Source organism: Arvicola amphibius, chromosome 1 (genome assembly GCF_903992535.2).
Source record: "Arvicola amphibius chromosome 1, mArvAmp1.2, whole genome shotgun sequence".
In the NCBI taxonomy this organism is placed as follows: Eukaryota; Metazoa; Chordata; class Mammalia; order Rodentia; family Cricetidae; genus Arvicola; species Arvicola amphibius.
In genome coordinates this window covers 162,827,274-162,840,789 of record NC_052047.1, presented here as the reverse complement: position 1 = coordinate 162,840,789, position 13,516 = coordinate 162,827,274, and the positions used below count along the sequence as shown (strand labels likewise).

At 41.7% G+C, this 13,516-nt stretch overlaps 1 protein-coding gene across 2 annotated transcripts in view; it reads left to right on the top strand.

Annotated features, from left to right (window-relative positions):
• The window catches only part of Gda (guanine deaminase), a 72,820-nt gene that overhangs the window by 43,760 nt on the left and 15,544 nt on the right, over window positions 1–13,516 (top strand). For both annotated transcript variants that reach the window (XM_038348544.1, XM_038348548.1), the window contains exons 7-10: window positions 899–1,006; window positions 4,033–4,140; window positions 6,216–6,313; window positions 9,867–9,934. In XM_038348544.1, the coding sequence (XP_038204472.1) occupies window positions 899–1,006; window positions 4,033–4,140; window positions 6,216–6,313; window positions 9,867–9,934 (382 nt within the window). The remainder of the gene's footprint in view (window positions 1–898; window positions 1,007–4,032; window positions 4,141–6,215; window positions 6,314–9,866; window positions 9,935–13,516) is intronic.

The following is a 13,516-nucleotide window of genomic DNA, read 5'->3' as shown; positions in this document are numbered from 1 at the left end:
CTTTCCAGGAAAGGCTTGTGGGACACCATCTTTAGACCTCTCTGGGTGTTTGTAAGCACAGTTTTGTAGTCAGAAACAATGATCTGATTTTAGTGGATTTGATTATTGGCTATTAAACCGTGCTGCCGACTCTGTGTTTACTGAGCTTGTTATAGCTCCAGGGATGTTGTGTGCACCTCTCTTTGGTCCCTGTGCCCTTTGTCTATGTGCAGCACGGAACCCAAGTTTAGTCAGGTATGTGACTTCCACCCCGAGTTCACTAAGCTTTTAGTTAGTGCAAGGTGTGTTAGCCAGCTGTCTGTCACAGTAACAAAATACTCGAGGTAAGCAGCTTGTAAGAAAGGTCTGCTTTGACTTATTGTTTCAGAGAGTTTTAGTCTATGGTCACTTGGCCTGGTGGCTTTTAGGCCTATAGTTAGGCAGAACATGATGGCAGAAATTTCAGGCAGATGGTAACTGCCTAGCTCATGGTTACCAGGAAGCCACAGTTGACTTTCTTCTAGTTGATTCTACCTTCCAAAGGTTCTGTCACATCCCAATAGCACTATTATCCAAGAACCTTCACCCAACATGAGTTTTTTTTGGGGGGGGGGGGACCTCCTCAAGATACAGGCAGAGAAACAAGCTACCACCTCACCAGTGGGTGCCTCCACCCCAGGTCTTATCTGAGGTAAGGGATTGCTTCTCATTAGTGATAACACTTTCTTCTGTGAGCTTGATGCTGAAGAAAGTGCTGTTCTCACTCATAAGTTGTTTTTTGGAACCTAGAACCGCTGTCTACCTGAAATTGGGGCTTTCCCTCACTATTGAAACTGCAAAAAAATCGTTGTTATTGTTGAATGTGTGATATGTTCATGATCTCCATATTTTCCTCACGAATTTCTTTTATTATGTACAGTACTCAAGGGTGAAACCCATAGTGACCCCGCGCTTTTCCCTTTCCTGCACGGAGAACCTGATGAGCAAACTTGGCAACATCGCCAAGACCCATGATCTGCACATCCAGGTAGGCATTTTTCTTTGGTTTGTGCCTCTGTCTATACCTGCTGTAAATTCCAGTCTCCAGCCTCCATCTTTGGAGGCCCCGGCCCTGTGTCCCTTGCACCTTGACCTCTCCCTGAGGAGGGTCAAGGTAACCCACCCAACTTTGACCCTTCCCCAGAAAAGGTCAAGACCACTCCCCCAGGCTACTTAAACTGCTCCCCCCAAAATAAACACGTGTCGTCCTCCCCCTCCCCCCTGTCACGTTGGCGGCTTTCCAGTTCCCTTTGGGGCCACCCGAGAGTGCAGGAGTTCAATTAAACCTGGATATCTTTTAATTTGGTTTGTTTTGATTTGGCTTGATTGGGAATTTTGTGTCAGCAGAGAGCTCGTGTTAGAAAATATTCTTAACACCTGCAAAATCTCTCAGTGCCTTCAAGCCATCTCTAATAACCTGTAGTTCGCCTATTGAAATCTCCTAGAGTCAAAGAATTTCAGGGCATGAAGCACCCTGACTGAATTCTCCAGGAAGGAGGCTCCCTGTCTGGCGTCACCAGGAGGCGCCCTGACTAATGGCACCTAATCCAGTTGGTCAGTTATTTGGGTCAGGAGCCTGAAGTTGTTTTCATCCATGTTCTCTGATCCATCTTAGACAGGCCAAGACAGCTTTATAAAGGATAGCAAGGTCAATGTCAGACTACCCATTTTTGGTACAATGGTTTTAACACACTTTCTTCCTACTTCTATTTGATGCTTTCCTGGTGTTCTAGACCTTCATTTGTAGAGGAACCAATTATTATTTGAAAAGTAAAAAGAACTTAATTTCTACCTTACGAAAGTGCATTTAAAATCCTTTTGTTCTGAGCGTCTTAATTTAAAGTCAGGAACAAAAAGTGTATCGTCCTTTATCATTAAGTTGTTGCAATTTAGCAATAAAATACTTTTAAAATCTCACAGCTGGGCTAAAATTAGGAGCTCCCCTCCCCCACTCGCGCTTAATTACACACTGCACTAAAATTTCCCCTCTTTCGGAGCTGACAGTCTTAGAGGGAACAGAAAGTTGGGGTGAGGCAACATATTGATCCCTTGCTTTTATTTATTTATTTTTAAAATGTATGTTCATAGGACCCATTTGTGTGTCCTCCCATGATTATTGTTTGTGGCTTCTGATATTTGGACTTTGGATTCAGTCCCCACAGTTATGCTATGGTGATAAAATTCCAAATTTAGATAGTGTTTCCACTTTGGGAACAGCATGGTTTATTCTAAGAAAGAAAGAAAGAAAGAAAGAAAGAAAGAAAGAAAGAAAGAAAGAAAGAAAGAAAGAAAGAGAAAGAAAGAAAGGAAGGAAGGAAGGAAGGAAGGAAGGAAGGAAGAAAAGAAGGAAGGAAGATGCAAATGATATTAAAAACTACATAAAAATAAAATGAAAAAGACATGTTAAAAGTCTGTCCTTTGGCTGGAGGTACAATGCCATTGACAGAGCGCTTGCTTAGCATGCAAACCCTGAAACCCTGAGGTGGATCCCCAGCATAACCTGGGGACGCAGCACTCAGGAGGTGGAGGTGGAAAAATCAGAAATGCAAGCTTGTCCTTGGCTAGAAATCTAGCTCACAGACATTTTGGGAAACAGGAGATGAGCTCTGATTAGAGGGATGGATGATATGCATTTATTTGTATTATCCAATTAAACCACCTGGTTGTTCTTCCTGTTGTGCTACACCTATGCCTTTCATGGAAGGACTGGGGTTTAGTCCTGACTATGGGTAGAGTTTGACGTAGGTGCAGCCCTGGTTGGAGTCATTGCTCACTTTTTCTTTTATCTTGCCATGTCTCTTCTTAGCACAGAAAAGAGGCTTGGCAGAGTTGTTTTGCAAGAGTTTGTTGGCTCGAGAATTGTTCCCAGGATCTACTTCCATCACCCTGGGTCTGAAATGATTTTTTCTCTAGAGACTTAGGTAGCTTCCAGTGTAAGACGCTTTGTGTCCCCTCAGATTTCAGGTGCCCCCATGAAAGGTTGGTGTGGCTGCCTCAGACTCACTTGGTTTGTGTGTCATCTCCCATGACTTCCTTCCTAATGAAAGCGGGATTCTTCAGCTGTCATTTGCACACTATTTGGTGCAAAAACATGGTTTAGAAGGCCAAAAAAAAAAAAAAAAGGCAGACTGAGGCCAGGCCCTGAGCCTAGTCTTCCTCCTGTCTCCAATACATGGAGTTCTGTAAAATTTCACACCTGAAATATGACTAACACATCTGCATGAGAGATGGAAAATGACTTAACTAGCCCAACGCTTTAATTGCATGTTGAGAAGTGGAAGCTCACAGAAGAGAACTGATTTGCTCTAGGACACATAACTAGGCTCAGAATTCAGTTCTCTTTGTTCAAATTTTAGTCTCTTTCTGAGTGACCCGTGGATTCATCTTCAGATGGTCACTGAATTCTAATAGGCAGGTTGCTGCAAGCAAGCACTGGGTGCTCTTTGAAAGTATTTACGTTTGTTCTTGTAATAGATTAGAGTTTCAAGACTTGAGGGAAAGATCTCTCTCTCTCTCTCTCTCTCTCTCTCTCTCTCTCTCTCTCTCTCTCTCTCTCTCTCACACACACACACACACACACACACACACACACACAGAGCCAAGTTCAGGATATTGAGTTTTTTTTTGTCATGTATATTGGTATAGAGGATGCATATAATCATTTAAAATTAAACCCAAGCCGGGCGGTGGTGGCGCACGCCTTTAATCCCAGCACTCGGGAGGCAGAGGCAGGCGGATCTCTGTGAGTTCGAGATCAGCCTGGTCTACAAGAGCTAGTTCCAGGACAGGCTCCAAAGCCACAGAGAAACCCTGTCTCGAAAAACCAAAAAAAAAAAATAATAATTAAAAAAAAATAAAATAAAATTAAACCCAAGTACAGAGTTTAATGTTTTCATCCATAGTCTCCTATATTAGCAAGTTCAGCAAGCAGAAACTAGCAATGGCATGTTGAGATAGAAGATATAATGTTAAATATTTTACAAAAAAGTGAAAACAATATTTATTTGTTTGCAGAGCCATATAAGTGAAACACGTGATGAAGTTGAAGTTGTGAAAAACTTATACCCTGGCTACAAAAACTACACAGATGTCTATGATAAAAATAATCTTCTGACAAACAAGGTAAATTCAGTATCATGATATAATGTATATAAAGTCAATGGTACCCTTTAAATTTCAGAATCTCAGAAGTAACCACTGTTCTTCAGTACACATGCATTTTTTAAACTAGAGTAAACCCAGTGTGTGTGTATGTGTGTGTGTGTGTTTTGGGTGTACGCATGTATGTGTGTATGTGTAGGTGTATGTGTGTGTCTATATGTTCATGTTTGTGTTTGTGTGTACACGTGTGTTTGTGTGTGCATAGATATATGTATGTGACTATATATGTTTGTGTCTACATATGTATATGTTTGTATGTGCACATGCGTGTAGATGCATGTGTGTGCATGGTATGTTTGTATCTATCATTATATGTGTATGTCTATATATGTGTGTGTTTGTGTGTGTGTGTTAATACGTGTGGGCCTGATGTTTCATACCTATCCCTAAATCTAAAATTTCATTGGATGGTAAGAACGGCCTTTTTTCCAATGATGCTTTCACAGTTAGTACATCAGTGGGCTTTTCTTCGAGTCAGCAGACCCATTTCCAAGGATAATTCTTTAAAGGCTGTAAAAATGGGTGTGCTGGTAACACAGGAAAGGTTGGAAATAACTATCCCCAAGGAATTGGTTAAATCATAGAATCTACATAGTGAAAATTCCATTCAGTGTGCACAAAGTTCAAATATGCATGCTTCCACAGAAGAACATTCAATACAATAGGACATGCAAGTACCTGCGTGTACATGTGAGTTTTCACACTTAAAATTTGCCCAGAGATACACACTGAATGTTAAAAGCAACTTTTTAAACTCTGAGGTTTAGAAATTGAGTATCTATTACGTCTATAATTAATTAAAATTAATGTGAGTGGCAAGAGACCTCGTTAAAGCAATATACCCTTTGGCCTTGGCCTTCTGTGAAATGAACGCGCCGCCTTGAGAGTTTACTGCGGCAAGTTGTTTCTTAGTGACTACACGAAAGGAGATAGGAGCGCGAGCGATTGGAAAGGTTAATACTTTGCATAAATAATGTAAATTTTACATCGGAAGTTTGATCCTTCTTTGCCTATATTACCATATGATTAATAAATTAACCTTAAATTTTCATGCTAATCTTATTTGTGCAAAGGTGGAGAAAGTTTTATTTGAATAATAATTTTTGCCTGTTGCACTATGCCTCCCAAAGGAGAAAGCAATTGAGTATAGATTTTATATTAAAGTAAAAAAAATTTTTAGAGAACTAAATGTTGCTTGGAAACCCACAAATCTTACCAGGATGAGAATTTAGAGAGGTTTCAAATGTGTGGCACCTACTTTCTTAAGCAAAGTTTACCTCCTTAACTAAAAGCTGTTATGATATGAAGTATCCTGATTTCACGTCCATGTCAAGAACCATGGGTGACTGTATTGAAACTAGTAACAGAAATAAAGAATTCTTTCCGATATGGTGACTTATGCCAAAACTCCCAACAGCATTCCAGAGGCTGGGGCAGAAAAATTATGAGTGTGAGGCCAGCTTGGGCTCCATCATTCAAGGCCAGCCTTAGCTATGTAGAGATCCCATCTCCAAAACAAACCAGCTACAACAATTAACCCATAGTTCTTTACAAAATCACATTTACAGCTTCCATGTACTTTTTGAAAGTCCTGATTGGAATACAGACAAGCCATCAGCCTACTGGAGGCACATCATATAGATTTAGAAAAGAGAGCAACTTGAAAATTTTCTATAGCAGATATAATAAAAATTGTAATATGTTCACTTTGGCTGGATTTCCTATGCCATGGATGAGCCAGCCGACTGATCCTGTACTATATTGTAAATCAGCCAAAAGAATCAAAATCAAGAGCCAGGGCTAGGATGGAGTTCAGTGGTAGAGTACTGGATTCGATTACCAGCACTACAATAAACAAACAAATCGTTAAAATGTACAAACTTGTTGAGACCTTTGTAATATGTATTTGATGTAGGGATTTTTGTCCTTTCAAATAATAGCAACAGTCTTTGTAAAGACCACTGTAGCCAAGCTGCATGAGTATTAGTACAAGCATTTTTCGTGGTAAATTCCATGCTGGCTATTCTTCTCTCTAGACTGTCATGGCACATGGTTGTTACCTTTCTGAAGAGGAACTCAACATCTTCAATGAACGAGGAGCATCCATTGCACATTGTCCCAACTCAAACTTATCGTAAGTACACAACAATTGCTTGGTAGATTATTGATACTTAGCGTAGATGGGCATTTTCTGTTTTCTTGGCTTCTTCTTCTTCTAGGGTCTGTTTCTATACTGGGTTTGAGTGGAGAAGGAACCAGGTAGATGGAGGCTCACCTGTGCTAAGGTGAAGAAAGACGGCGTTTGAAAGAGGGCATTGCTGCAGAGTTCCGCATCTCTGAAAATCTCTAACTTGCACACACATGCAGCAAGGGGAAGCAGAACAGAGTTTAAAAATCAATAACATTCAGGCTTTACAGCTGAGAACTGAAAGAATGTGTATCCCAGGGGCCTAGTGTGCCCCAGAGTTTAGAAGGGAGTTACGGCTGTAAAGCTCTTGGTCACGCTGCTGAATGTGTTGAGACATAGCTCATATAGGAAAACCCAGGAGAGACTTACTCTCATTTAATTCCCAGAATACGAAAGCTTTATTTGAAACATGTCCTTAATCTTTTTTTATATGTTAGTTTTCTTTGTTTAGTTTTCAAGACAGGGTTTCTCTGTGTAACCACTCTGGTTTGTCCTAGAACTCACTTTTCTAGAAAAGGCTGACCTTGAACTCACAGAGATAAGCCTGTAAAGGTGTATGCCATCATCCAGTGTCCTTAACCTTCCCAAAGGTTATGAATTCATGAATCAATCATTTGAAAGTTATGGCTTATATCAACCAGCAAAAGAAAAAGGTCCGTAGAGAGAAAAATGTCGTGTCTAAGTTTAGGGAACTTGTGGATAATGTGATCTAGTCTGTAGATGCTGGGTTAGAAACTTAAGAGTTAGCCGGGCGGTGGTGGCGCACACCTTTAATTCCAGCACTCGGGAGGCAGAGGCAGGCGGATCTCTGTGAGTTCGAGACCAGCCTGGTCTACAAGAGCTAGTTCCAGGACAGGCTCCAAAGCCGCAGAGAAACCCTGTCTCGAAAAACAAAAAAAAAAACGAAAAAAAAAAAAAAACTTAGAAACTTAAGAGTTGTGTAAATAGTGTATTTGGGTGAGAGCTGATCTTAGAGAGTACTCCTGGGGAGTCTGACACACAGGGCAGAAGTGAATAACATCAAACCAGTTACCACAGTGGGACCTGGAATCTAATTCTTCTAGACTCTGACAGTTGTCCACCTCAAGAAGTAATGACACAGAAACAGGAACAAACACTCAGCAACGGCAGATGGGCTGGGATGACTTTGGAGGAGCATCCCTTTTGACCGTCTTCCAACAGGAACAGAGCAGAAGTGGGTAGCACATCTCAGCAAAGAGCTGGAGGTATTAGCAAGCTCAGGGACTTCCTGAATGGCACAGATGTGTGTTCGTGACGATGTAAGAAGGGCTCCTGGACACACGGGACATTTCTCTAGTTGTTTGAAAGGTCTCAGAAGACCCTGAGTTTTTTGCCATTCTTTTTTTAAAAATAGTTATTTATTATGTATACAACATTGTGTCTACATGTATGCCCGCAAACCAGAAGAGGGCACCAGACCTCATTATAGATGGTTGTGAGCCACCATGTGGTTGCTGGGAATTGAACTCAGGACCGTTTGGAAGAGTAGGCAATGCTCTTAACCGCTAAGCCATCTCTCCAGCCCCATTCTTTTTTTTTTTTAAATTAAAATTTTCCCCCTCCTCTCCTCTTCCCATTTCTCTCCCCCCTACCCCTCCCTCTCTACTCCAAAGAGCAGTCAAGGTTCCTTCCCCTGTGGGTCCTCCCTCCTCCATCCAGGTCTAGGAAGGTGAGCATCCAAACAGACTAGGCTCCCATAAAGCCAGTATATGCTGTAGGATCAAAACCCAGTGCCATTGTCCTTGGCTTCTCAGTCAGCCCTCCTTGTCAGCCACATTCAGAGAGTCTGGACTAATCACATGCTATATCAGTCCCAGTTTAGCTGGCCTTGGTGAGCTCCCAGTAGATCGGCCCCATCGTCTCAGTGGGTGGGCGCACCCCTCGCGGTCCTGACTTCCTTGCTCATGTTCTCCCTCCTCTGCTCCTCATTTAAGACCCTGAGTTTTGAAACAGAAAGTAAATGTACATGACTTGGTGGCCTGGATTACAGCCTAGGGACAACAATTTAATATCCTTTGGATGAACAGTAAAATACCCTCTAAATTAAAACATGATCTGGCTGTTCAAATAAATGCTGACCTTCAAGAGTTTCAGGTTTTCCTCATGCACATTGGGGCTTTGAAATTATAGTTTAGAGCATCCTCGAGCACAGCCATTTGGTCACTGTGTCTTCTTGGACTTCTAATTACATGTTATAGCTTTCCTTTGCCTTTCCCTGGATCAAATGGGCTGAAGATGATGAGGTTCAAAATTCAGATCGGGAGCTCCCTCTCCTAGGTTGTTATCCTTGGAAGCAGCATTTGTACTCTCAGACCCCCATTTCAGTGGTTCCATCCTCTTTAGCTGTATCATCTTTGACCCTGTAAGCAGGGAGGAAGAAAACCATGAGGGAAAAATACCTATCCTTATCAGTCATATTGTCATCGCCAACCTTCTAAAATAAGACACAACCATGAGAGGAAGGCCCAGCAAAGTGCTTACTCGGAGTTTTATGTGCACAGGACTGTTAAATGAAGACCAATGGGCACAGAGAGCTCTCCCGTATTTTTATGCCTTGATGAGATGGAGCATGACAACCACACAGAAATGTAATTGGACAAAGAGGCTTTGATCTAATGCCTCTTTATTAAGTCGGGATACTGGGGAGGGCGTCTTCAGATCTTCTTGATCCTTGTGTCATATATATGGTTTTCCTTCGGTGAGTAGGGCAGGACCTCTTCCAACATAGAATCTTATGACTGCCTATCAAACAAAGTATGTCTGAAGACTCCTTCCTGGCCAACAGAAGACATAAGGATGGAGGATTAGAATAATCTCATCAGGATTTGTGGCTGGCATACGGAAAAAAGGGCAGACATTTTAGTTATTTTATTGCTTTTGGGGAAAACTAGGACCCTATGTATGCTTCGTAAGTGCTCTACCACTGAGTTAGACCATAGCCCTGAGAAATTCTGGCTTATATGGTTTGGAGACCTGAGGGGAGGGGATCAGAGAGATACTCTGATTTTTGAGCCTACTTCTGAGGCCCAAAGCATCATACACTGGGCTATTATTTTTGTACTTTAATAGAAATTGCTTCTCTTTTAGGTAATGCATTGTTCTGGATATAGAGGAATGTGATGCTTTCTAATTTATTTTCTGTCATGAAGAAGGAGTTGGCTAGAAAGCTTGCAGCCCTATTAGATTCACAGACTAAGTACCAAGCTTAATTCTTAATCCTAATTTTCCATGTAGTTTGCAGCCCTCCACCTTCCTTGCTAATTTGGACCCTTGCAAGAGTGACCTCAGGTCAGGAAGACGGAAGCAGCTTTTTACCGTCTTCTTTGCTCCACCGCTTTCCTGACCTCATCTGACTGACTGTTGGCCTTGGGGCTTAGGATGAGAATCACAGGTTTTAGTACTATAGCTGTCTTTGACAGTGCCTGTATGCCGTTAAAGCACTCGGATCTCCTTGTTCTTGCATTTTCTTTCTCTCCAGGCTGAGCAGTGGCTTACTGAATGTGCTTGAAGTCCTGAAGCGCAATGTGAAGATAGGGCTGGGAACAGGTAAGCAGCAGCATCTGGAGCTGAACTGGTAAAATCACCATTCTGATGTAGCTGATTTGTAGATACTCGGGCTGTGCTTAAGGAACGTGAGCTTTATTGGTTGCTTAGGGATGGGTGTCTTAATAAGGAACAGCAACCAAAGAGGGAGAAGTTTGGAAGTCATTACCCTCACCTCTCAAAGCCATTTTTTCCTTTTCATTGTTTCTAAGCTGGGCACTCGTGTCTAACAGCTCACAACTGCCTGGTCCAGCTCCAGGGGACCTAACATCTTCTTCTGGCTTGCACAAACACTTGCATTCACAGCTACAAACTCTCACATAGACATATAATTTAAAAATAAAACAAGTTCTTTTTTTAACATTTTGTGGATTTCACATTATGCATCCCAATCCCACTCATCTCCCTGTCCTCTCGCATCCACGCCCTCCCTTGCAGAAATATTTATATTTAATATTAAATTAAATATTAAATATTTATTTCCCTGCAGAAATAAACAAAATTTAAAAGAATAACTGAAAACCAACACACACACACACACACACACACATGCACGCACGCACGCACGCACAGACAGACACACAAGATTCTGTAGCGTGTCCCAGTGAGTCACACAGTATACCCTTTAGTCCATCTTTACTGGTGAGTTTTCGTTGTGATGAGTCATCGGTCTGGTTCGAGGCCTCTGGCTTCTGCTGCACTATGGATGCTGGACCCTCACTGGGACTCCTCTTGGATGTCCTGTTACTGTCCTGTGTCTGTGGAGGTCCTGCGGTTTTGGATTTGCAGGTCTAGCCCCTTCACTTGCTCAACAGTTCATAGATGAGGTGGATGTTGGGTGAGCTTAATCACAGCCCTGCTTCTGGGTCTGGGTGGTAGCTGGGTTGGTTAGTTTGCCAGTTTTCTCTCATAATTACCACCTGGGTAAGTTCTCCCGTACTGCCCCAGGTAACTCGCCCAATGCAGCAGGCAGCAAGAAGTGGAACCAGTTCTCCTGTTCTCAAGGCCTCAGACCGGGATCACCTGCACTCACTACCAGGGCCAGCTCTTCCGCCTTGCTACCCTCTGCCCTTGTTAGTCATTGTTTCTCAATGATGCCTAGCCATAACTATATATTTCTATATTTTTCCTTTTTGGAAATATAGTATTTCCAAAAATATTTGGAAAATATAGTATTTTGGTAGTGTTTCCCTAAATTCTGTTTCTATCTCAGAAGTCTTTTTTATTGTTTTTATTGAGCTATACATTTTTTCTGAGCTTCCCTCCCTTCCTCCCTTTTTCTCCCCTTCTACCCTCTCCAGTGACCCCCATGCTCCCAATTTATTCAAGGGATCTTGTCTTATTCTCCTTCCTATGTAGATCCATGTATATATCTCTTGAGTCTTTGTTGTTTAGGTTCTCTGAAATTTGCAGGCAAATGGATGGATCTACAAAAAAAACATATTGAGTGAGGTAACCCATACCCCAAAAGACAAATATAATGTGTACTCACTCATAAGTGGCTTTTAGACATAAAGCAAAGAAAAACCAGCCTATAATCTACAACCACCCAAACTACAACAAATTCTTAAGAAAGGAATTAATCTTGCTGAAAATATAGTCAGTGATGGAGAGAATAAACCTGAGAACGAGGGCATGAGTGTTGCAGGGCAGAAACTGAGCAAGGAGCATGAGGAGGACTGAAGCACAGCCCTGAGACAGATGTTTCTGGCTCATGAGGAACTGGGATCGATACAGTAGGTCACGGAGCTCGGGAGAGGACAGTGTTGAGAGAACTCACACCCATGTGCTAAATCATAGCCAAACACATTGTAGCAAACTGTTTTCATTTCAAGAAAACCAAAAATGCTCCCAAAGAAGTGAATCTGGGAATAAAAACTACCAACAAAACAGTGCATGATTGTTTTGTTGGAGGTGCTCACAAATAAACCAAAGGCAAAAGAGTTATTAATCAAAAACATTTTTCATATATCTGGCAAAAGCAACAAACTTCTCAGCTATATAAGACTTGGAAAATATTCTCCTTATGACCCCTCCGAAAATAATTACTTGAAAGTCTCTATCATTAGTCGAAATGAAGGGTCATTACATAGGGATGTGAGCACACCTGGGAAGTTAGGGAAGCTGTCCCAAGCCTAGCACGGAGTTGCAGGAAGACAAGGTCACATGCCTTCCCACATTTGGAAACACGCGAATGAATAAAATCCAAAGATGTCTGAGAGTAGTAAACGGACTCTTTGGATCTGGGAAGCAGGTCACGAGGACAGGGAAGATGGGAAAAGGGGGAAGAGGGACACGATCAAAGATTGTTAAGATATGTACATGTATAGAATTCCTGCAGCAAAATTCATTCATTTGTACAATTAGTATGTGTCAGTACTAGTAACAACAACAAAAGAGTAACCAGAGCAGATGACACACTTCTGCTCACACTGACAACAGTGACAGTGTCAGGGGATCCAGAGAAGTGGATTTGTTTGAAAAGATACTATTAAAGTTCCTAGAATAAATTATCTTAGCAATTGTAAAGAGAAAAGTACTAACAATGTTAAAAGTGTATCTATTTTTTAAAAGTAAGCCATGGTAAGTCAAAAAGATCTCCCTTTGGTGGAAACACATGGTAATTGTTTTTGAGACTGAACATTAGATTCTTGATTTTATACTCCTTACATTATTTGTATATTTTATTTGTATAAAAAAATGTAAATGATGTGTGCTGTGTAAGGAAGAGATATTGAGGAGAATGAGCATAGATTTTCATGGAATTCACTGATGTTTTATATAGCTCATACATATAGACAGGGGTGATTTTATAGTGTATTTTAAGCACACCTGTGTCACATGACAGCAGATGTGGAATTTTCTAGTGTGTTGTCACCTACATTTGGGATTTCACAAATTTGGCTCTAGAATATGTACCCTCTATAAAGAAAACTACCTGAAAAAATAAGAAAAATGGGATTCCTCCCCTCTAGAATCTGAAGAAAAAGGCAAAATAAACCCTGAGTGAGCCCCGTGCAGTAGCATGAAGGGAAAGTTGAAGAATGTGGAACAACCCATCTAGCATGGTTACAAACTTGTTAAGACAATGTGCATGGAGCCACTGCTCCACTTGCAGGGAGAGTCCCCTCCCCTAGCCCGACTGCTTAGTTTGCCTTAATGTGGCACAAGCTAGAGTAATCTGGGACAAGGGAACTTCAACTGAGAAACTGCATCCGTGAGTGTGGCCTGTAGAGAAGTCCGTGGGGCCTTTTCTCGATTAATGATTGATGTGTGATAGCCGAGGTCACTGTGGCCAGTGCCACCCTGGGTAGGTGGTCCAGGACTGTATAAGAAAACTGAGCAAGCCATGAGGAGCAAGCTAGTAAGCAACATTCCTCCATGGTTCTGTGTTAGTTCCTATCTTCTGCTTCTTGCCCTGAGGTGCTGCCTTGGCTTCTCTTGGTAATGCACTATGAGTCGAATAAACCCTCTCCTTCCCAAGGTGCTTTTCACCACGGCCCTTATCACAGTGATGGAAACCTAACTAAAACACTCCCTGAGCAACAGTCTTTGGTTTTCTTGGGGACTTCGGTTTAGTGATGG